This window comes from Centroberyx gerrardi, chromosome 12, assembly GCF_048128805.1.
Source record: "Centroberyx gerrardi isolate f3 chromosome 12, fCenGer3.hap1.cur.20231027, whole genome shotgun sequence".
Classification (NCBI taxonomy): Eukaryota; Metazoa; Chordata; class Actinopteri; order Beryciformes; family Berycidae; genus Centroberyx; species Centroberyx gerrardi.
This window is the reverse complement of record NC_136008.1, coordinates 18,934,806-18,957,069: the sequence shown is the minus strand read 5'-3', so window position 1 is coordinate 18,957,069 and position 22,264 is coordinate 18,934,806. Positions and strand designations below refer to the sequence as shown.

General features: G+C 40.4%; 2 protein-coding genes across 5 annotated transcripts in view; one reads left to right on the top strand and one right to left on the bottom strand.

Annotated features, from left to right (window-relative positions):
• Positions 1–222: 222 nt before the first annotated feature.
• Positions 223–6,454, top strand: LOC139916188 (sialic acid-binding Ig-like lectin 16). Of its 4 annotated transcripts, none has more exons than XM_071904990.2 (11): positions 223–345; positions 558–598; positions 963–1,289; positions 1,407–1,628; positions 2,371–2,655; positions 3,399–3,686; positions 4,009–4,093; positions 4,460–4,487; positions 5,055–5,228; positions 5,492–5,601; positions 6,084–6,454. In XM_071904990.2, the coding sequence occupies exons 1-11, from the start codon at positions 320–322 to the stop codon at positions 6,145–6,147; spliced, it is 1,650 nt and encodes a 549-aa protein (XP_071761091.1). In that variant the 5' UTR covers positions 223–319; the 3' UTR covers positions 6,148–6,454. The 4 variants fall into 4 exon arrangements, with proteins under 4 accessions (XP_071761091.1, XP_071761093.1, XP_071761089.1 ...); XM_071904992.2 differs by having other exon boundaries at positions 5,052–5,201; XM_071904988.2 differs by having other exon boundaries at positions 5,052–5,228.
• Positions 6,455–12,799: 6,345 nt separating this feature from the next.
• hpn (hepsin) overlaps positions 12,800–22,264 on the bottom strand; it is a 15,840-nt gene continuing 6,375 nt past the window's right edge. Inside the window, exons 2-12 of the mRNA XM_071904994.2 lie at positions 20,775–20,882; positions 20,248–20,289; positions 19,779–19,908; positions 19,552–19,671; positions 18,732–18,772; positions 18,196–18,361; positions 17,256–17,446; positions 15,198–15,293; positions 14,425–14,567; positions 13,994–14,158; positions 12,800–13,016 (exon numbers count right to left, since the gene is read on the bottom strand). Coding sequence (XP_071761095.1) covers positions 12,972–13,016; positions 13,994–14,158; positions 14,425–14,567; positions 15,198–15,293; positions 17,256–17,446; positions 18,196–18,361; positions 18,732–18,772; positions 19,552–19,671; positions 19,779–19,908; positions 20,248–20,289; positions 20,775–20,882 — 1,247 coding nt within the window. The 3' untranslated portion in view covers positions 12,800–12,971. The remainder of the gene's footprint in view (positions 13,017–13,993; positions 14,159–14,424; positions 14,568–15,197; positions 15,294–17,255; positions 17,447–18,195; positions 18,362–18,731; positions 18,773–19,551; positions 19,672–19,778; positions 19,909–20,247; positions 20,290–20,774; positions 20,883–22,264) is intronic.

The window sequence follows — 22,264 nt, the reverse complement described above, 5'->3', positions numbered from 1 at the left end:
CAGATGGGCATCAGACAGCCAACTTACTAAGAAAATTTCGGTTTTAAACAGGGCTCGGGCCCAGTTTCCCTCTGACATGGGCATGTGCCATTTCATGTGGTGCCTGGTGGTGTTTCTGCTGCATGCTGAGTTGGCTGTCCTGCAGGTGGACAAGGCATGTTTGGATCAGATTAGGCTATATAAAGTTTTCAAACTTTGTGTCATCAGCTGTCTGAAGGTGTGAAGACTTGATGAGTAAGGGAGGGGACATCGGCTTAGTGTTCTCACCCCTACTTCTGTTTTTCACTCCACATCCACAAAGTCGCCTCCAGTGATCTGCATGAAAATAAATCCGCTTGCTTTATGGTGAGTTCTGCTATTTTCATACACTAATGTACTTTCTTGATAAGCAGGTATAAAGATATTCAGGGATAGTGTTAGATCAATGACAGAATTAAGAGAGACGATTCGTTGTAGGCACAAAACCTTTTTGACAATGTTCACAGTGCTCTGTCTGGTCATTTGTGATGTAATTCAGACATACATTAATGAGATGTATCCTGTGTATCATGTTGCAGGTTGATGTCAAACGATGGCAAGTGTGATTCTGGTGATTCTGGTAATTATGCCAGGTGAAGAAATGCAATTTGTGTTTATTAATGCTTCTATATTGCTGGGTAATATGTGGTGGCTGTAGGCTAGACTTTATTTAAGCTTTACTTTTGGCTTTAACATGTAATACTTTGTCATGAGGCTTGGCAAGATGTAATCAAGTGATTCTGCAGGTTCTGCTTCGAACTTTGAAATACAATATATCACGTTATTTTCTGTCACAGTTAACCACAAAAGTTTTATTTTCAGACAGCATAAATTTAATAGAATCCAAATAGTTGATTGCACTACAGAATTTATCATTCATTTTGTTGGCTGATTATATGAGAAATAACAATAGTGACACATTTCTTATCCTTTTTTTCCCAAAGGTGTTTGGAGTGGAAACTGGAGGGTGACCTTCAGTAATCAATGTGCTTTTAGAGGGCAATCTGTATTGATACAATGCTCCTATGACTACCCTAGAGGTCATCGTGTCACATCAGTCACATGGTTTAGAGGGAAGTATGTATCGGGCCAGTGGTTCACAACTGCCCTTTCATATCAAGGCCGTTTTGAATACCTAGGTGACAAATGGAGTAATTGCAATCTGAGGATCAATAACCTACAAGACACCGATGAAGGAGCGTACTTCTTTCAGTTTGAGACAACATCAGATCGGTGGCAGAGTAAAACATACCTTTATTTGTCTGTAACAGGTAATGACAAAGTGATGACAATTGATGTTTAAGTAAAAAAAAAATGGTCAAAGGTCTCTCGTGAGCGTAAATGATTTTACTAAAGCCAATCTGTTTGTGCTTCTATTCCTGGACCAGAGTTGACTGCTGTTGTAAAGCCGACCAGTGTGACAGAGGGAGAGGGGGTCAGTCTGACCTGTGTGTCAGGTTGTGCTCCACAAAATATAGTCTGGTTCAGAGACAGACAACCAGTAACCAATCCAAACTTCCAGGCCAGCATAGAGGATGCTGGGACTTACCACTGTGCTATTAGAGGACAGGAGACAATCCGATCTGTCTCCGTTGCTCTGAATGTTGAATGTGAGTACAGTGTGAGTATAGTGAGTATGTGAGTGGTGGCAGTTTCCTGTGTCAAGAAAATGAACTCGAATTATCCCCCCAACACCACAGCTACATAAAATTACAGAGGAAACACTGTATATAATTATTTTTTTATATACTATTGGGAAGATCTCCGTATGACAAAGTTACACAAATCCAGTTTTGCAATGTCTCGGTTTTCTCAAGGCCAAAAAGTTCCTCTTTAACCAGTCTCCTCCCCTTCCTCTACGTCTCCCTTTCATGACTGAAGCTGATTAGGCAGGAAATCAATAAGGGACCATGGCTTTCACCTGGATTCACTTGGCCAGTATATTTAAGTGAACATGGGAATGTTCAGACTCATGTTAAAGAGTAACTTGAGTGAAATACAGCTTGTTCTAATGAGATATTGACAGCACTGAACTGTTAATAAGCAAATCTTGACGTCAATAAAACAAACAAACACAATATGGTGACAGGTTGTAATGTGATTGAGATAAATGATGACAGACAAGTGTGTTGTGTGATGTAATCTGTGTTAAATTAGTTTCTTTGCCATTATGTTATTATCTCTTTGTCAGTACATCAGAATGAAGACAGATCAAGTAGTCAAAGTACAGTAGAGCAGCGGCATAATCACTGAGACTAATTAGCGGACTCCACCCGTATATATTCAGTAGAATTTAGAATACATTTCTTTGCTGAGTCTGTTTGATTAACAACCTCATCTCCCCTTTATCAGACGGTCCCAGGAAAGTCAGTTTGTCAGTAAGTCCATCGAGAGATGTTGTAAAAGGAAGTTCAGTGACTTTCACCTGCAGCAGTGATGCCAACCCAGCAGTGACAGAGGGGGGATACACTCTGTACAAGGATACAGAAGATACCCCACTGGCATCAGGGCAGAACCACACCATCTCTGACATCCAGCCCAGCCACAGTGGGCTGTACCACTGTCGAGCCTGGAATAATATCAGCTCGAATGGCATCGCATTTCCCAAGTCTGCCGGTTTAAACCTTGATGTCCAGTGTAAGTATTATATGTTTTTCCTTACTTTGAAAAGTAAAAATCTGTTGGTCAAACTGTGTTGTTGTGATGCCAGTACTCCTCATGCTGCGTTCCAGAGATGTCGCAAATTCAGACTTTCTACTAGAAAAAATATTTTTCTGAGGTGCACTTATCTGACATCACATCAGCATGGTGGTATTCACTGTAAATGCTACACAGCATAATGTTAAACATGTTTAGAATTATAAAATACACATACAAGTTACTTTTTCAGCATTGCATGACCTTAAATTCATCAAACCACCTATGTGGTCACTGGTTAAAGATATACTGTACATTTTAATTGTAAAGTTGCACTTACAGTTGGTAACATTATATGCTGACTAGCCAGCTAATGCTGCCAAATATCATTCACAAAACATAAGCTGCTTCATGGGGAACAGTATTGCATTGGGCAAATTAAATCTTTCAATCCACTTTTCCAGGACTACTGGAACGCACCAAGGTTGCGATTTCAACTAGCTGAGAATGATTGACTTCCACAATTGATGCAATTGGAATATAAATGGCTAAATTGTGACTATTCAAATAAAGTTAATGAGATGGTGAAGAAGAGTTCTATTCCAAAACTCTACATGTACATCTATGTATTTATACAAAATGGAGTTAAATATAGTCTCAATGGTATAAATTATTTTGTAAGTGTTACTTTTGGTTAGCTCATTTTGGAACAGAACTCCTTAACAGTATTTGTCCTTCATCAGACCTTCCAGAGAACATTTCCGTATCAGTGGATCCAGCAGGACGTGTTGCAGAGGGCAGCAGTGTGAACCTGAGCTGCAGCAGTGCTGCTAACCCAGCAGCAGACAGCTACACCTGGTTCAGGAGGACCGGCTCTCCCGGCTCCAGCTCCCTGCTCCAGGTGGGGTCAGGACAGATGCTGTCTCTTCCCTCCATGGAGCCGTCCCACACTGGACACTACCTCTGTCAGGCCAGGAACCCACTGGGGGAGAACAACTCAACTGAGCTGCTGCTGCTGATGCAGGAAAAGGGTTTGTGTGGCTTCACTGTCAAAATAATGATTTCAACTGTACCTACTATAAAGAGCTGCTAAATACTCCTAGTTTATTTTTTTCTCAACTGAGCAGAGCTAAGTGGCTCATCTTTACTGCACTCAGTTGCATCTTAGCCCAGTCCCTCTGGAAATGTCCAGATTTCATCTTTATTTTTGCTTTGAAGCAGCATATGGCAAGGCTGTTCTTTCTAACTGCTTATTTTTGCCATTTTGCAGGAATTCCTGCAGAACTGGTATGCTGACAAATACTCCCAATCTACCAACAGTAATCTAACCCTATACTGTGTGTTTCTCCTCAGCCAGCCAAGCTTTGCCTATCTTAGCTGGAGTAGGAGTCACTGTGCTTGTGATATTTTTGGTCGCACTTGTTGTCCTTTTGTTCCGGTGAGTTAATGAATGAGTGAATGAGTGAGTTGATGTTACTGTTAGACACTGGCTTGTTTGTGCAGCTTCTCTCTTTACTGTTAGAAGACTCAAAAGTATCAGCTCGCAGAATCAGCAACTGCCCAAAAAAATCTGTATAAACTAAATGGAGCAAGGAAGGTTTTACCCAAATGTTGTGTAAATTTGCCTGATGTTGTCATAGGAACTGCACGTGAAGTAGCAGGCTGCAGTGAATTTTCCATTATTACAAAATAACTTCTCTAAAATATGAGGCCACATAAGAAATGTTGTGTGAGTTTTTCAATCTTTGATATGTTAAGTAACTTAAAAGTTTTTTGTGGGGTTTTTTTGTGATTTTCTTGGTAGGAAGAAACAGAAACATGCAGACAAACAAGTGAGTACATCAAAATCAAAGTCTTTAAATAGTGAATCAAAACTCCTTTCAACATTATCATTGCAACATAGATGCACTTACTGTTTAAAATTCCTACTATCAGTGGTGCTGTATCTACCAATCTGATTTAATCCTAGACCAAGGACTTTATTTTTGAGCGTACTAAACAGAGGTAAAAGCGCTTACATTTTTGAAGAGTATGTCTTGCCCCTACAAATGAACCTTTTTTCAATGAGTTCACGACCTTTCCACAAACGATACACACAACAAACCATTGAGGCCTTCAAAACAGGTTTTTAAACTCAAATTTCAACATCATTTTCAGTCTTGCTACTTTATCAAGAGTCCAACCAATCAATTTAAGAAGAGAAAATGTCACACTGGTTACCTGTGGTGTTGCCTTTATTATGGATTGGTCATGACATTGCACAGTGACACAAGACAAAAACAGGGATTTTAGTGGAACCAAAACACACACAAGTTCCCCACTGGCACCTGTGGATGACACTTTAAAGGGACAGTTCACCAGCTAACTTTGTCTGACTTCTGGTGTCTCCTGTCCAGCAGACTGTGTCCGACTCCAGGCCCAGTGGGAGGGGCTCCGACTCTTCAGCCAAGATAGAGCAGCCTGACTCTCTTTACGCCAACGTCGATCACTTTTCGTCCTCTCCTTCCCCCAGCAGGAACTCAGATCACTCAGGACAGGCAGGAAAAGTTAGGACTGCTTCAAACGAATACGATGTAAATATGGTGCAAAAACAGGAATGTTCAAATAACAACATAACATGCTCCAACACAACACATTTATTTAGATAAATACTTCATATTATCTGAGTATATTTGTGTTATGTGGAAAGAGGAGAGCTGATCACTGTGTTTCTCCTCTCCTCTCCTCTCCTCTCCTCTCCTCTCCTCTCCTCTCCTCTCCCCTCCCCTCCTCTCCCCTCCCCTCCCCTCCTCTCCTCTCCCCTCCTCTCCTCTCCTCTCCTCTCCTCTCCTCTCAGGACCCCAGCAGTTGGAGAGATGAGGTTGTCTACTCTACAGTGACAATCAAACCAAGAGAAACCAGGCTTCCAGATCACACAGACAACAGCCTGCAGGACCAACACACCCAGTAGGTTGACCACATACAGTAAAAGTTCATCTGATCCCCACATTGTACCACTGCACTTTGCAAAGTTTATTTGTAAAACCCTTAATTAAGTATTGTGCTTCTTTCTTTTCACCTTTCTGTAGCAGTGAGAATGATGGAAAATTAGGCAAAGGTGACCTAAAGTGTCGTACATTTATTAATAAGTTAGATTTATTCAATGAAATATTGGCATACAGTTTAATGATTGAAACCATATGCTGATGCAGTGACAAAAAAAAATAAAACATGCCCATGATACATAGGTTAAGATTGCAAGACAGGACAGACACTTTACAAGATACACTTGTCAGTAATTCATATCTGCAGCCGCTCCCCCTGCACCCCTGGGATTTACACCAGTGAGAACGACACTTGGTGCAGGGACGTCAGCACCGTTGACGACCCCAAAGGACGCAGTTCTCTTGTGTTTGATATTCTATCCTAAATTTGTACTGTCTCCTCAGGTCCGAGAAGCCAGGAGAGGGAGACGACTCTGTGATCTACGCTACTGTGGCTAAACACAGCTGAGTTTGGTGGAATCCTGATGGGTCCAAAATACAATCAAGAAATCGATTTTTATTTTTATTATTATTTGAGCAGGTTCAGCCTCAAGCTTATCATGGAACCGTCAGTATCTTGTCTACAGCATGAATAGTATTGAGATTTGTTATGTTTCTTATGACAAATGCGTCTTAATAGTAAATGGAGAGAGGAATTTTCCCCTCTGTTTTCTTTGTTTAAACAGTAATTTATGCAATGTTAACCATAAGCCTACTATCACAACTGTAACTGGTTCAAAATTTTGAAAAATTAAAATTTTTATTTTTGTAGATTATACATTGTATTTATGATATTTGTAGTTGGATTAAAATTAAAAGTTTGTTTGTTTTAATAAGAAAGTTATTTTGTTTATTAAGCGTTTCCATTTTTAGAGGTGGACCAATGTCATTTTTGTATGAAATGAATTTTGGACTACTTACTGAAAACCTAATAATCTGGGCACTTTTACTAACCTTTGTTATAGTATATAAATTATTGGGGGTAAAAAATCTGTATTCAGGCTGTTCCACATCTGTCTGTTTAGTGGAAATATTAAACTAATAAAATAACAATGCTGTAGTTACAGGGTAACAAAACAAGATGTCTGGCAATTAAGGGGTAACAATTTTGTAATTATGAGAGATTTATAAAGTAGTTATGGTGTAACTGTTTTTGTAATTACTGCCTACTTAAAAAATAATTACAGGGTACAATAACGTAATTAGGGGGGGCAAAACAAATGTTATCGGTGCTTAAAGGTTCATGCACTGGAAATGCCATTGTAAAGTGCTACCCATGTTTCTTTTAACTACATGGGTTGATGCACAGGTTGTTCTGGAAAAAAGAAGTTCTACACCTGAAAAACTGAATTGAAGATGAATAACTTTTCTGTTTATTTTCCTAAAGTATCCCCTCAGCAGGAAGTAATAGTAATAGTAGGCCTAGCAGGGAGTAGTAAGATTAGAGTGAGCCAACTTGTGGCTTAAAACAGTGCAATAGGCATTATCAATTAGATAGATGTTTTCCGCATAAAAAATACGGTATCTTAATACAAATTCCAAATATTCAGTTATGTGTTCTTTAATCATGTGTAGTTTATAAACCATGTACAAAGTGAGTCATCTCTGTCATCAAAGTTTACTGTGGCTGAGCTTCATCTGATGATTCATAATGCAGCTGGACAGAATGCAGCAGAGTTCATAGAATTTAGAATGTCAGTGTCATAAAGGAGCGATTGACCTGAACAGACTCAGACTCACAGTTTCATCTCTGATCGGTGTTCACCTGCACATTGAGACAGAAAACTCACATTGCATTCATTTGGAGAAACATCAACAATATCTACCTTTTAGAAAGGAAAACATGGAGAGTGATTTACATCTTGGTAAGCCACATGTATTTATAATTGTATTATTTAACAGGGAAAGATTAGTACAAAGGATTTTGCTGAACAGACAAACAGGAGACAGACAGTCAGGATAGACTTGTTGTTTGTGTTGAAGGATTTTCATTTGTGTCTAGTACTTCCTTAGTTTGATTTACATTGTAAATTCACAGTTAGATTTGTTGTTGAAACAAAACTATGATGAAAGGCATAAGATGAAGCTATGATGAAGCATGTTGACCTTGAATGAAGCTACATCAGGTGGCCTCATGGTTATTTGATTACTAAGATGTTGTCATTGCATTTCTTTCAGCATCCATGCAAATGGTCGCTCGACTCAATGCCCTTAATGACGATCGCCATGAAAACATCAACTGCATGTTTGCGAAAGTCCTGAATAAGGAGCAGTACCTTTATGCTGAAGCCTCTAGTTTCTCTGGAGTTCCTGCTGAGCTCGGCTGTGACCTTTCACCTCAGTCTGCTGTTGGTCTCGGCTCCAAACCTGCTTGTGGATTTGAGACCCTCAATATCTGGGAACCAATAGCCAGTGCAGCTTCATCAGCATGCAAACCTCTCTTGGATATGGACAAAGGAGACCTTCCTCCCACAGAGAAAGAGTCTCCTCTCATGACGGAAGACACAGTGTTAGGTAATGTTGGAGCATCCATCCACCCAGCTCAGCATGTTGAGTCTCAGTCCAACCTGCTCCGCCTTGTTGAGACTCCGTCCCATGAGGCTCAAACTGATTACTTCAAAATCATTGAGAGATTGAGGCTGCTTCATCGCTCCCCCTTTGGTTTTGATGATGACTACCACCTGGAGGCAGTTGGGAAGAGATACCTCTATGCTCCCCCAGGTGACACATCAGGATTTGTGGCTGACTGCTTCTCACCCTGTGGATCCACTCTGGGCTGCCTGGATGAGTGGGAGCCACTGGTCAAATCCCACTTTGACTTGGAGAAGGAGGGATTTGGTGAGGAGCTCCTCTACGCTTCATCACATCTCTCTAGATTTGCAGTTGACTGCTCCTCACAGCATGGGCCGACTCTGGACCAGCTTGACAAATGGGAACCCGTTGTCAGCAGCACTGATTCTCACATGATGCAGTTCCTCTCAGTCCTCCTGGAGGAGGAGGAACATGGTGAAAAGCACATCTATGATTCCTCAACAGTGAGTTCTACATTTATGGCGGCCTGCGCTGCACACCATGCCCCTACTCAAGATCATCTTGATGAATGGGAGCCAGTCGTCAAAGCTGATTCTAAACTGAAGCTGTTCCTCCAGGAGTTGGAGAAGGAGGAAGAACAATGTCCTTTTATCATCAAGAGAGAAACGGTCGACTCCTGTGCACAGACTGAGGCTGCTGCTGAAAGCTCTGTCACCGTCCTGCATCAACCTGAATGTTGTGAGGGAACAGAAGTCACTGTCCTCTCTGCTGGACCTGACAATATCTCCACCCCAGAGGAGGCTCTCCCCGTCTCTCTTGTTGAAGACACCCTGATTCACCTGCTGAAGGAAGGATCAACCAACCTGCTTCAGGAGTCCCAGGCTCCAGTCATCCAGGTTGAGGTCAAAGCTCCACCAAGCCTTGTGGTTGAAACTGTAAAGGACACCAAGGATCTGTCCGGTCTGACCCTGGAAAAAACACTTTCACCCGTCCAACTGGTCAAACCTGCAGGACCTCAGAGTTCCAGTCCCAAAGACAGTCTGTCAACAAATCCAAAGAAGAAGAAACGTGGCTTCTTTTCTTGGCTATCCCGCATATTCCGGCGGAAGAACAAGAAATCTGCAGACAACATGGCTGCAACAGCAGAGACGCCGCTCCAACAGACCTGGCAAACAGAAGCAGATGAGCCAAAGCCCTGCTTGACTGCCCTCTCACCTGCAGTCCACTTCTGACTCCTGTCATCTTCCAGTCCACTTTACAGAAATCAACAACTGAATCATTTTATTTCAATACATTTTTTTTGCACACTACTGTTATAATGTCTTTGCACATTTCTTCAAAACATACAACATTTATTCCTGCAGTTATGGGTAACCTGTAGTCTAAAGCAGTGAAAGTGTAATGGAATTAGTAAATATATGTTGCCCATTAACATTTTCTATACATCTATTACTAACAATATAATCAATATTTATTCTAAATGTGGCTGTTTTTCCACTGAGAGTCCATTTTGCTTTTAATATACCACTTGTTTTCTGTTAAAAAAAAAAACTGAAAATTATTATTATTATGGTAATGCTGTAATTATTTTTTAAGTATGCAGTAATTACAAAAATAGTTACACCATAACTACCTTATAAATCTCTCATAATTACAAAATTGTTACCCCTTTTATTTTATTAGTACCCCATAATTGCAAACTAGTTACACCGTAATTAGTGGGCTATAAAATAAAGCGTTACCTATTGCAGTTTTTAAAAGTAAATGTGGTACCACTCTATACAATGACAATGGCACAAACTTCTTAAATTAAGGCTTTATTTCAATACAATATTCAATGCAACAATTTACATTTTACAATGAATAACATTGTAATCAGTAACAATAATATTTCTTCTTCTAGCACACATCATAATTGATAGAAATGTACATACATACTGTACATATTATTTTAAAGGGGGGATTGGCTGTGAGCACTGTGGGACTCTATGGCTGCATTTACACAAAAGATCCGTCCAAACAGGGAGGAAACACGACAGCTAGAAACCAAGTGGAAACCATCTTTGTCTGTTTAGACTGTCAGTGAAAAGATCACATCTGTGCCACAAAAGATTTAGTTTTCTCTCCCTGTGTGAACACAGTGTAAATCTACTGTCTTCTTGTAATTTGTAAGTTGTTTTTTTTTAATTCTCTGGTGGCAGACACCACCCTCATCTCAACCATACAATAAACAATCCATATCATCCCTTAATAAACTATTGAAATAAATCTTTGTGGTACATGTGAAATATGCCCTCGGGAACTAAAGGGGAAGATCACTGAGCATATAATTTAGGTTAAATGTTATTCCAATGTCCTGGGCCTTGGGTCGTAATCAGCGAGCATTCATACTGTGTCAACTGGTCAGAAACAAAAGAGAAGAGTTTGTCCCTTTTCCTAATCTGTGATGTGTCAAGCATTATCAGTTCTCCTGCCTTCCCAATCATGTGATTTATGTGCTTGGATTCTGAACTTCAGTAATTGTAGGAAATGTCTTTGTAACCTGTGCTGTGAAAAATTACATTTGCTGAGAACATGATTTTGGTTATTATTGCACTCTTGGCATTACAATCTGTGGATCATTTAAACGTCTGTAACATGTCTAATATAAACATCTATCAACAAAAAAAAAAGACATTGACTAGTATTTACAAAATAACAACAACAAAATACTGATTTGAACTGAGTCTCAACTTCACCAGTTCATCTTAAACATTTGGTAATTTTTTTGTTCTTTCATAGTTTGTGTCTTGGGCCAAACAAACAAGCAAAACATAAAAATGCCCATAAAGACAATGTGTCAATAATCAATAATCACAACAATGTCTACAGCAGACTACTGCATATAACAAGACTTCACATGTATCACAAATGCAACATCTACCATCATGATAACCTAAAATGTGAATAGTAACTGCAGTTTTGTTCTAAAATGAGATACTCACTATTTTAAAACTTTGATATGTGCTGTACTCTTACACAAGGATTTTTGGCTTGAAAATAAAACTCACTAAGGAATGTTATCAAAGTTATTCACTAGCATTAACAGTAACATTTTAGAGGATCTGTAATCATGTGACTCTAAAACCTGCCCAGCAACTGTGACTTTCTATTGTTGTAAACAAACAAAAAAAGTAATTGTAGTCTCTCTTGCACAAAGAATCTAAAAATGCTGAGTATGACTTTTTTTTTGTTTTTCATGAGTTACTACTTCATCGGGGCAGGAAATGTATTTTTGTACTGGGAGATATACAACTGATTTTGTCAGAAAATGCTGCATTTCATTAGCGGATCTGATTAAAAATGACATTTTAAGTTGACTAATTCCTCAAGGGAGGATTATCAGGTGGTTTCATGACAGTTGTGACAGTGATAGTTAAGCTCTATAACCAAGCAGCCCTATCCCCTCCTCTATGAGCTGAGATTTTCTTTATTGCACCTCGTCCTCATACACAGCCTGTTCGCCCCGGGACTCTGCTGTTGAGCTAAGGCAGAGTTCCTTGTTTCATGCAGCTAGTGTAAGAGCTACCATTCCTGGTACTTGGGTTAGGGTTCATCACTTATTTCTTAACTTCCTCATACAAATTTCCTGTGACAATAAAACTAAGCACATAGTCACACTGCAGTTATTGTGGCTTGCTATGAGCGAGCTACCACTTGCTGGCTGTTTGAAGTCTGGAACTGAAGGAATTGGGAAAAACCTCACCTCTCCACAAGGAATTTGAGTGTCTTACCATGTATAAATGAATTTCCTTACATCTGGACTGCTAAAGACGAAACTGAGTTTTTACAGTTGCAATTACAGTTAACTTTTTTCTAACTTATAGTTTATAACATTGATTATTACAGTTCTGGTAACGTTCATGAACCTAATTGTTTGTATGAAATTGTTTTGCATTTGTAACAGCACAAATATTATCATAGTATTCAATTGTCAAATCAATTGTTCTGTGTCCATCAATTATTACATCAATGAGCTTATTTTGATTTCTTGGATGTGCAACTTTTCACTTTCTAAGGTAATTGTTGCTCATTGAAATGTGGCTTGTCAATGTTTTCAAAACAATTTAAAAACAGGTTAATGAGTGAGTTTCAGGGTTAGTCATAGTCTAAATGTGCCATAAAACCTTTTTAGGCATAGGTTACTTGCTGCTGATTTTATCCAAAACAGATGCAAATAATCATCATGATTGAACAGATACAGATATAAATAGTGCCACGTCTGCACACCTCTACTACCTAAATAGTATGCAGCTGGAAAATACCAAAGTAAAAGAAAAAAATACATTAATCTCATATTGCAACATCATCATCTTTAGTCAAGCATAGTTAGTTCTGACATTAGTTCCTTTTTTTGGCATTTATTGATAATTGCGTTCAAAGTGTTCAAAGTGTACTCCTAATATGTTGCATGAGCTTAAGACTTAACGTGTTTTAAGAGCTCTGTGTATCTCTCTGGAAAGGTGCAGGATGGGATGGCCAGTAGGCTTTTTGCATCAATTTAACAAGGGGGATGCTAATTGGGTAAATTCTATAGTCTCCACACACATTTCTATATCTTAAATCTATAGGTAAAAAGGGGAATACATGCAACCATGCTGAGAAGGGGATGCCATCCTCTTTCACCCCCCATGAAATCATCCCCCATGGACTTCTTCAGGGTCCATCCTCACTGTTAGTCTTCCAAGAGTAGGAAAAGTGGGAAAAATAGGTGTAGCAATCTCATGTCCGGGCCAGCTTGTGAACCCCTGGTGAGTTGTGATAGTTCTAGAGAGGAGAGATGAGAGGAGAAATTGCTGAATCAGACTGAAAGGTCACGAGTGGAACATACATGATTTACAGTTCAGGTCCAATCTTAAAGAAAGTATGTAACACTAATACTGATCACTTTGTGTATGTCTGTATGTGTGAGTGTATTTGCACACGTGAGCCAGCATTCAGGTGTATGTGTGTCTGCGTGGATACTGTGTTTAACTAGCAGGTGTGTGTGTGTGTGTGTGTGTGTGTGTGTGTGTGTGTGTGTGTGTGTGTGTCTGTGTGTGTGTGAGTGTGTGTGTGTCTCATTTAGAAAGTGGTCATTGGCCTTTGGGTGTGTTTTTCACAGAAGGGCTGATAGAGTTGTTGCGCAAGTTGGGTCATCTGACTGACAGGGAATTGCCAACCCCAAAAAAACACTCTGAAACTGTTGGATGGAATTTAAATACAGGAACTTTCAGATAATACTAGTTTCAATAAAAATTCCAACTGCAAAGTATTGAAGTATTTTCCTTCCCCTATCTCATAAATCAGTTGCAAAACAACCGAATTACAATAAAATAATGAAAAGCCACCCTGAGTGTGTTGAATGAATGTAATTCAACAGTGTGCTCGCAAGAGTAGTAACACAAATGTGTTTGGTCCATCATAAAGTACCAAGACACCTGAGTAAAATAGCCAGTATACTCATGGCATGGTTTACATCCAGTCCTTAGTGGTCTAACTATTCTGAATGAAAGTGATTCTGTAACAGGACTTGAAACAATGTTTTCTACAATCAATAACAAATCAACATATAATGAATTTCTTATGGCAGAGTGGTGCTGAATCTCTAATGGATTTGTCATCAAAGCTGTTCGGGCAGTTTGTGGTGTCACAACACCCTATTAAGACATTCTGCTTCCTTACTTTGGCAGTTACCGGCATGTGTGTGTGTGTGTGTGTGTGTGTGTGTGTGTGTGTGTGTGTGATCTTTCCCAGTCCCTCACCCTCATGGCAGTAGATATCCAGGGCAGAAATCGGGACACTCTGGTGTAGACGCCAGGCTTCTTGGCCATGGCACAGCCGGTTCCCCAGCTCACCACCCCCAGCAGGCGGTACCGGCTGGCCTTCGACAGGCAGTCGTCTGCCACAAAAGGACCCCCACTGTCTCCCTGCAAACACACACATTTATATCAGGTCACACACACACAGCCATGAAAAATACACACACGTCAGAACTGCCCATTTCAGGCACACATATGGAATGCATGTGTTAATAGGAAGGGATACAAAGACATATCGGACATATAGTTAAAAAAGCATGCATCAGACACACATATGCATTCAGGTTACAGGTGTACACAAAACCTACACACACACACCAGCACACAAACACACACGCACAGGTGAAAGTGCACCAATCCATACACACGCTGACCTGGCAGGCATCGATGCCTCCCTTCTCAAAGCCGGCACAGAACATGCTGGTGGTGATCTGGTTGTCATAGTAATCAGGGGCGTTACAGACGGCGTCGCTGATGATGGGGACATTCGCTTCCTGGAGAACATCCGCTAGATGACCTGGGAGGGAGGAAGGTTACACAGTTACAAGCTGCAAGTAGTGCTGGTATTGTTTTGATAATAGTACTTTATTGATCCTACAATGGGAAATTAATTCAATTAATTGTCTCTAACAAGTAGGGTTGGGTATCGGTACTCGATACCTTTAAGGTATCGACCGAAATAACCCAGTACCAAGTAGTATCGAAACTTCTCCAGTCAAATGATACCTGCATTCGATACTTTTTGTACACAGATCTAGAAAAAAATGACTATTTGTATGGTTTTGCTCGCAGCCAATCATCACAAGCGTTCTTCGATTTAATTTTTTAAGTTTAGCGTGCCGAGATGCCACCAAAACGTAAAAAAAAAGGTATCGAATGAAGTACTCTATTGGTATCGGTATCACTTTAAGGGTACTGGTATTGGTACTGGTATTGTAATTTTTTAAACGATACCCAGCCCTACTAACAAGTGAGATAAAATACAGAGTAAACAACAGTCAGCAACATCAGTAACATATACAGAACAGAGCAAATAAATATGAAAGCAACATTAAGAGAATAGGTCAGGTACATTTCAATTATTTTAATTATATGTTATCAAGCAATTCAGGTTAGTGTGTGGTGCGGTATTGAAATATAGACTCACCATAGTATCCTACGTTTCCCCAGCCTGTTACTGTTCCCATCTGTCCATCAATCAGTCTTTGACCATAGGCTGGCAGGCAAATAGGCTGGATGTATTCTACACACACAGGCACAAGTGCACAGTAAAAACACAAATTAAAAACACAATAAAAACATAAAAGCAGAATAAAACACATAATAAACCACTGCAACATCTACCACACAGATAAACATCAGTTGTTAAGGCCAGACAGGGAGTCAGTAGGTCAATATGGCGAGATATAAAGTTACTTATCAGTGAAAAAACACTCTTATATAGGCATGATAGATTGCAATTGAGATAAATGAGTCCCTGCCTATTTTATTCTTAAGCTCACACACTCTAAAGTGGCACCCAAAGGTGTCAGCTGTGTGGCCTGTCACACTGGGACAGTCAAGAACGGTATTGGCCTGCCTCTTATACTTCTCAAAGATTGCAGTTATGTCTAGACTGGCTCGCACCAAGCTCCCCAATCTGTTTTAGCTCATGCTGCTAAACCTGGCTACAGTAGAAAAGGTTAAGAATGATTCAATAAAACTTGAATAGAACAAGGTCACCATTTTACCACATTTGCTAAAAAAGCTCATTCTCTGTAGGGAAACAAACACTGCTGTACCTTCTTACAGATTTCATCTGCATTTGTCTCAAAAGCAACTTTCTTATCCGCAACAGTTCCCAGATATTTATAGTTGGGAACAGCATGTAATCCTATCAAATCAGTTGCCGTTTCCTTAGTTTTGACAACATTCAACTCAAGGAAGAATTCACACCATGACACAAAGTCATCAACAACATGACCATGTCCACTCAGCCTCCTGAATGACAGAATCATCTGCAAACTTAATAAAATGTCTATTTACATGTTTGCTACAGGTGTCAATAGTGTATACAATGTGTATAAACAAACATGCATGTACTGTATGTACAAACACAGATGCACATGAACACACATAAAACACATAAGCATATCAGCACAGCACACACAGGCACACTTGCACACAAGAGTGAAACAGCTGACTCCAAACCACAAAGACAGAAGAAGAGAGTGAAAATGAGATATAAGCTGTGGGACCTGGAAACCACATGATTTCCTGCTGGTCTGCCTCTAACAATAATAGTGTAACAGCTTATTGTAACAGAAGGGGTATTCCAAGTTCGACTGTCCATCACCTCCTTTATTTTCACTCCAGTGAACTTCATGCTGTGATTGTAATCATGTGTGCCAAACACTAGATGTCAGACATGACCAACTGTTTTTCACTGAAGGGATCTTGTCACATCGTGTCACATGGTTCAAATGCTACCACACTAAGAAATATGTTTGGGGGAAACATTGCTTTAAAGGGCCAGATTTTCACTGCCCCATAGCACAAAGTGAAGACAATATATCTGCAAGGTCGATCAGGTTATTGACCAATGTATCTCTCACTCTCTCTCTCTCTCTCTCTCTCTCTCTCTCTCTCTCTATCTCTCTCTCTCTCCCTCTCAAAGCAAATCTATGGCACAAAGAGTTGGAAACAAATCAAACCTTTGATGCCTGTGTAAATCCAGCCTGTATACACCATTTCCCCCACCCCTTTTCCCTCTTTACCCTCGCCTCACAGGATTACAGTAACCAGGGAGAGATGACAGATGACTCTTTTTGAGAATCAGTGTATCCCTCTCATTATTACAGTGCTGATATTTCAGAATAAGAGCCCTGGGATTCCGGCAGAGAAAGACAAGAGAGGGAAGAGGCAGTTATATCCTGTTCTGTCCTGATATAATTATGTTGGACAAAAAGAACCTTTGTCATGCTGACTCTTGCTGAAACATGTTTTCATGCTGAAACATGAAACCTGAAGCAGCCAATTTACCATAATGACCAACTGTCTCTCTCTCTCTCTCCATTTCTTTGCCAGTCCCCATCATCTCTCATCATCATCATGCAATCAAATATGTGTGCAGACATGGGTGTGTTTGTATGTGGGTGTTCCTTTAGGTGTGTCTGTTTTTGACTGTTTTTGTGCCTGCTTCTGCACAGGTGCCTCTGTGTCTTACCGGTGAAGGCGAGCGGCTGAGTGAGGGCCAGGACAGCGATGTCCCTGCTGTTGTCATCGATGTTAGCGTCTACAAAGGGCAGGTAGCTGCTGTGGTAGACGATGGTCTTCACCTCCGCCACATTGGCGTTGACCGGTTTATTGTAGATGGATCCCAGCAGCACACGCCAGCGAGCCACATAGCGGTACCGTCTAGCAGAGAGGGAGTGAGACAGGGAGACGTAGTGATATATTAACTCTAGTTTACACAGACCTAGTTGACAGGTTTATACCAGGACATTCCTATGATGAGGATTGTTGGATTTTGATGCAAATCACACAATTCAAATGCAACAGTTGATTTCTATCAGAGAAACAATGTGTGTAAAACAGTGACAATGTTAAGGACAATAACAGTGATTCTGATTTGAGATGTCTTATAGACTTTATTACAACTATATGAGTCTCAGACTGAAGTTTTAATATTATTCAGCTAAACTAACTACAGTACATATCTGTGTACATATTTAAGTAACTAAAGTTTGTGTCATAGCATGTATTTGTGTGTGTGTGTGTGTGTGTGTGTGTGTGTGTGTGTGTGTGTGCATATATAGTATGTATTTTATACACTATGTTACTGTACTCTTTCTTTCTGTCTTTCTGTCTTTCTTTCTTTCTTTCTTTTTGCCCTTATACACAGTCACCACCTGCAAATTGACTTGCTGTCATTGTGTTCTATTTAATAAAAGTTGATTGGAGCAAGTCTTATAAAGTGTGTTTCAAATCTGACATTTAACCTTTCGTGGCACAGACCTAATCTTCTCATGGCTGTCTGAACATGGAGCAACTGCACAGACCCTGATTTCCCTGTTAAGATATCTAAAAATAATCCAATCTGTCCAGCACATGCTTAAAATGCAGATATATATGATTGCTGTGTAAATTCAAGCCCGGCCTCTTACTCAGGGAAGCAGTGTGCTGCGGAGACAATCCAGCGGTCTGAGATGATGGATCCTCCACACTGGTGAACTCCATCGTACTGCAAGCTGACCTGCCATGGCCAGCTGCCCTGCCTGGCATCCACACCACCCACTATACGGTCCTCCGTCAAACTACGCCTGCCGCAGTCTGTGGAGGGAGAGAGGTACAGTGAGGAGGGAGGAGAGAGGAGTGAGCTAGGGTAAAGAAAAAAGCAAGGTAGAAGAGAAAGGACTAGCTAGGTGGACTAGTTGTAGGTAGAGTGAGGGTGGGTGAGTGAAAGAGAAGCAAATCAGCATGAGAAAACAAAATAACTGAGATAAAGTTAAAAATGAGGGTGTGAGAGACAGAAACAGGGAGAGATAGACAGGATACAGAGGGAGAAATCCCTTTGAACCAAAGAATAAAGAGCTCATGGAAGAGTACGTGCAAAAAGGTCAGAGGTCAGAGAAAGGTAGCGGAGTATAAAGTATGCCAGTGTGTCAGAGAGAATGAATGCAGATCTGTGCTCAGATCTTACCTTGGCACAACAGCGTGAGAACCTCCCTGCTCTCACAGTCACTGCAACAAAGACAGACGGAGTTAGCAACAGGCTGACAGTGGAAAAACAAATAGTCAAACTGAATTTAAGTTACTATTCAGGTTACTCTGAGTAGACAGGTACAAGACAGACAGTGAGAGAAACAAACAGGACAGCGGGGTAGAAAGCTACATGTAGAGACAAAAAGACAGACAGGTGAGAGGGAGACAGGTTTGCCACAGAAAGGTATAGAAGAAATAGAAAAGTACAGAAACTGAAAGAATGAGAGTGAGACAGATGATTATTATGATGGAAACTGTGAGTAAGCATCAGAGAAAAATTACTGAAAACAGTGAAACATTCTGACAAATTAAATTTTGCGTTTTTCCACACTGGAAGAGCAAGATCAAGTAGACACATTGATGTGTCTTGTACTTAAAGTAGAGAAAACACTGAGATGCTTTAGCTTGTTCAACGTTTTAAGTTCTGAGACAAAACCCCCCAAAGTTTTGAAAGGTTTTTCAGGCTCTCAATGGTCTAAACAAGTATTTAGAAAATTGTCAGACATGGATAGTACTACTAAGTTAAATTAAAAGTTTAAGTGAGAGGCTCACAAGTACTACATGAAGAATGACCAATGCTAATTTTACATGTTCATAAATTGTAAATCAGATTTACAAAACTGTCTTCATACCCCTACTTATCTACGTTGAGTCCTAGCTAAAAATGCTCTAATGTGACAAACGCCAAGCATGGCAGCAGACTTTGTCTACCTGCAGCTCGGGACAGGTGCAGAAACAGACAGACAGGTGTGTGTTACCATGGGAACAATGAGTCTTTGATTTTCTTGCCGTGGCTGAGCTCTTCCTGTTTGACACAGAAGAATTCCCCTCCATCACTACTGGCCTCTGGGACTGACGCTACGGAGTAATTCACCACACTGAAACACACACACACACACACACACACACACACACACGTTAGTCCTGCTGATATATTACTAGGTTGCATAAAAACATAGTAAATTTCTGCTGTAAAACATCTCACCTTACAAAGCCCACTTCCTCACAGCTGATGCTAGCCAGCTGCTCATTGGCTGAAGAGGAACACACCTGACGCCACCTCCTCTGGGCGGAGTCAAACACTCGAAGATGCTGGTCAGCTGAATTTACCTGGACTGGAGGGGGTGAGATAGGGTTACTTTCAAAGCAAGCTTGGTACGAAGGCACACACCCCTGTTTTCAGTCTCTGATGTTGTAATTATTGCATAATTAGAACAAAATGAAGCCCCAAGGCACTTTTCTGGTTAGAAACTTGAAAGTCTCTTCATTAGAAGAGTGCCATGAATGTGCCCAGTTCACTTTTTAAGTCCTTCTCCCCTTGAACCACATGTGGTCTATAACTGAATCCTGCCAGAACATTCTCTCCTGTGTCTTTCTCTCTTTTTTCAGCTATCTGAGTTTTCTGAAAAATGTGAACAGGTTCTGAATCCATCAGTCTCTGCTCTCTCACTCACCATCATACAGTCCTGTGTCTTCCTCCATGTTGCAGTATGTGACTACAGAGGGCGAAGAGCAAAACAGTAGGTATATATTAAAACATCAGTGTGACACAAAGAGTTTTTGATCACCGGATTTATGAAAATGAGAACTCAAAACAGAATGGAGGACTGTGTCTCTATAAGCAGGGAGGAGTCATTACATGTCCTAGGATTGCAGTAATCCTTGGATTAGAGATTACTGTACGTATACAAACATCATGAGATAAGAGTTGAGAATGGTAGATTATCATAACACTACTCAAATTACAGCCTGGAAATTGAAATTCATGATCTATCTTCATATTCTATGGATTTTGGAGGCAAAAGTAAGTTGGAGGGGGATCTTATCATGTTGTTATTATGTTATTATGTAGCTGTAATACTCCAGTGAATTACATAACAACTGATTACAATTATAAGTATGCAACCAGCAATCTTTAATGGATTTAGCCTTCCCAAACCTGTGTGTGTGTGTGTGTGTGTGTGTGTGTGTGTTGTCTAACCTACGGCCCAGACAGCAGCTCCAATGGCTCCCAAGGTCATCAGCGTCACACACACCCCAACCACCCGACAGGGGGTCAACACACAGGTCAGAGAGATTCCCCTGCTGCCTGTAGACACACACACACACACACACACACACACACACACATATGAATGTATGTACACACAGGCACAGACACATGGATATGAATGCACACATGCAAGAGCACGTATACAGCTGCACACACACACACACACACACACACACACACACACACACTCCCACACACTCCCACACACACCCACACACATACAGATGTAACATTACATAACATTACACGCCAACCTGGGCAGATCGCTGAAGAGAAGATTTAGATGATACAATCAAAAGATATAAATATATATATATGGAAATATTACAACAGCCAACTAAAGATAGATTTGTTTGTTGTTTGTTTGTTGTAGACTTTACAAACTTTACACTTTACAAACATACTGTTAGCAAAAGAACATACTGTTAGCTTTTGATTTTGTTCTGTTTTTGACTCATTCTACCACAAACAGTAGCAAAAAAGACCAATTTCTGCACACTGTCCCAATGCTTATCCTCCTGACTGTATGCCAGTGGAATAGCATAACAGCACATTTCCTGGCAAAATCTGAAAAGTACAAATGACACCGATTAGATCAATAGTCTAAAGTCTAGCATTTCTCCACCAAGCGAGAACAAACTCTTAAACTGAGAACTGGGATATGGTGCCATGTCTGTCCGTGTGTGTGTGTGTGTGTGTGTGTGTTGTCCTGAGTGTGTCCCTCTCTGCCCCTGTTATCCTTGCTCTGAGCAGAGTTTGTCAACTTGACCCACAGATTGGAGTGAACTGATTAGCAGAGGTAGTTAGCACTATGGAAGAGCAATCTATTGGAAACTGTTAATGCTCTGATTAACTTATTATTATTACTAGTAACCTGCTTACTGTAGGTCTTACTTGTGAAAAAGATCCATGGTCTCAGTGTGACTAACCTGGATAAATAAAGCTGAAAAACAATGTTCAGGTGGCGGATAGCACTGAAATTAATTCAATCCCCTTGGCCTCTCGAGCCGCATCCCTAATCTCTGTCTCACAGATCACCAAACCACAAGTATAGGTGTGAGACCAAAACTTTAATTACTGGAGAGGAGAAGAGAGGAGAGGAGAGGAGAGGAGAGAAGAGGAGAGGAGAGGAGAGGAGAAGAGCTCATGCTGATACGTGTCCTCCAAAAGCAGCTTTGTACTTAGTATGTTAGCAAAATATAACTTCTCACCAACTGCCAAGTAAGTGAATCTTTCTTCTCATTCATCATCAAGTCATTTCACATTGTGAGAAGCATTACATGTTATTTGGCCATGCTGGGCGCACAATCATGTAATTCACTTCCTAGAGAGGACACACTTGAACATCCTGTACTGAAGGGTTTTAAAGAAGTGTTTTAAGCAGCTTCTCTTTTCTCCTCCACTATCAAGACAGCGAG

What these genes read in the sequence shown, in the direction of transcription:
- LOC139916188 (XM_071904988.2), top strand. Translation starts at nt 320, where the DNA reads ATGAAAATAAATCCGCTTGCTTTATG. An exon ending in TTTAAACCTTGATGTCCAGT is followed by an intron (nt 2,656 to 3,398) that starts GTAAGTATTATA and finishes GTCCTTCATCAG; the next exon opens with ACCTTCCAGAGAACATTTCC. An exon ending in AGAAACATGCAGACAAACAA is followed by an intron (nt 4,488 to 5,051) that starts GTGAGTACATCA and finishes TCTCCTGTCCAG; the next exon opens with CAGACTGTGTCCGACTCCAG.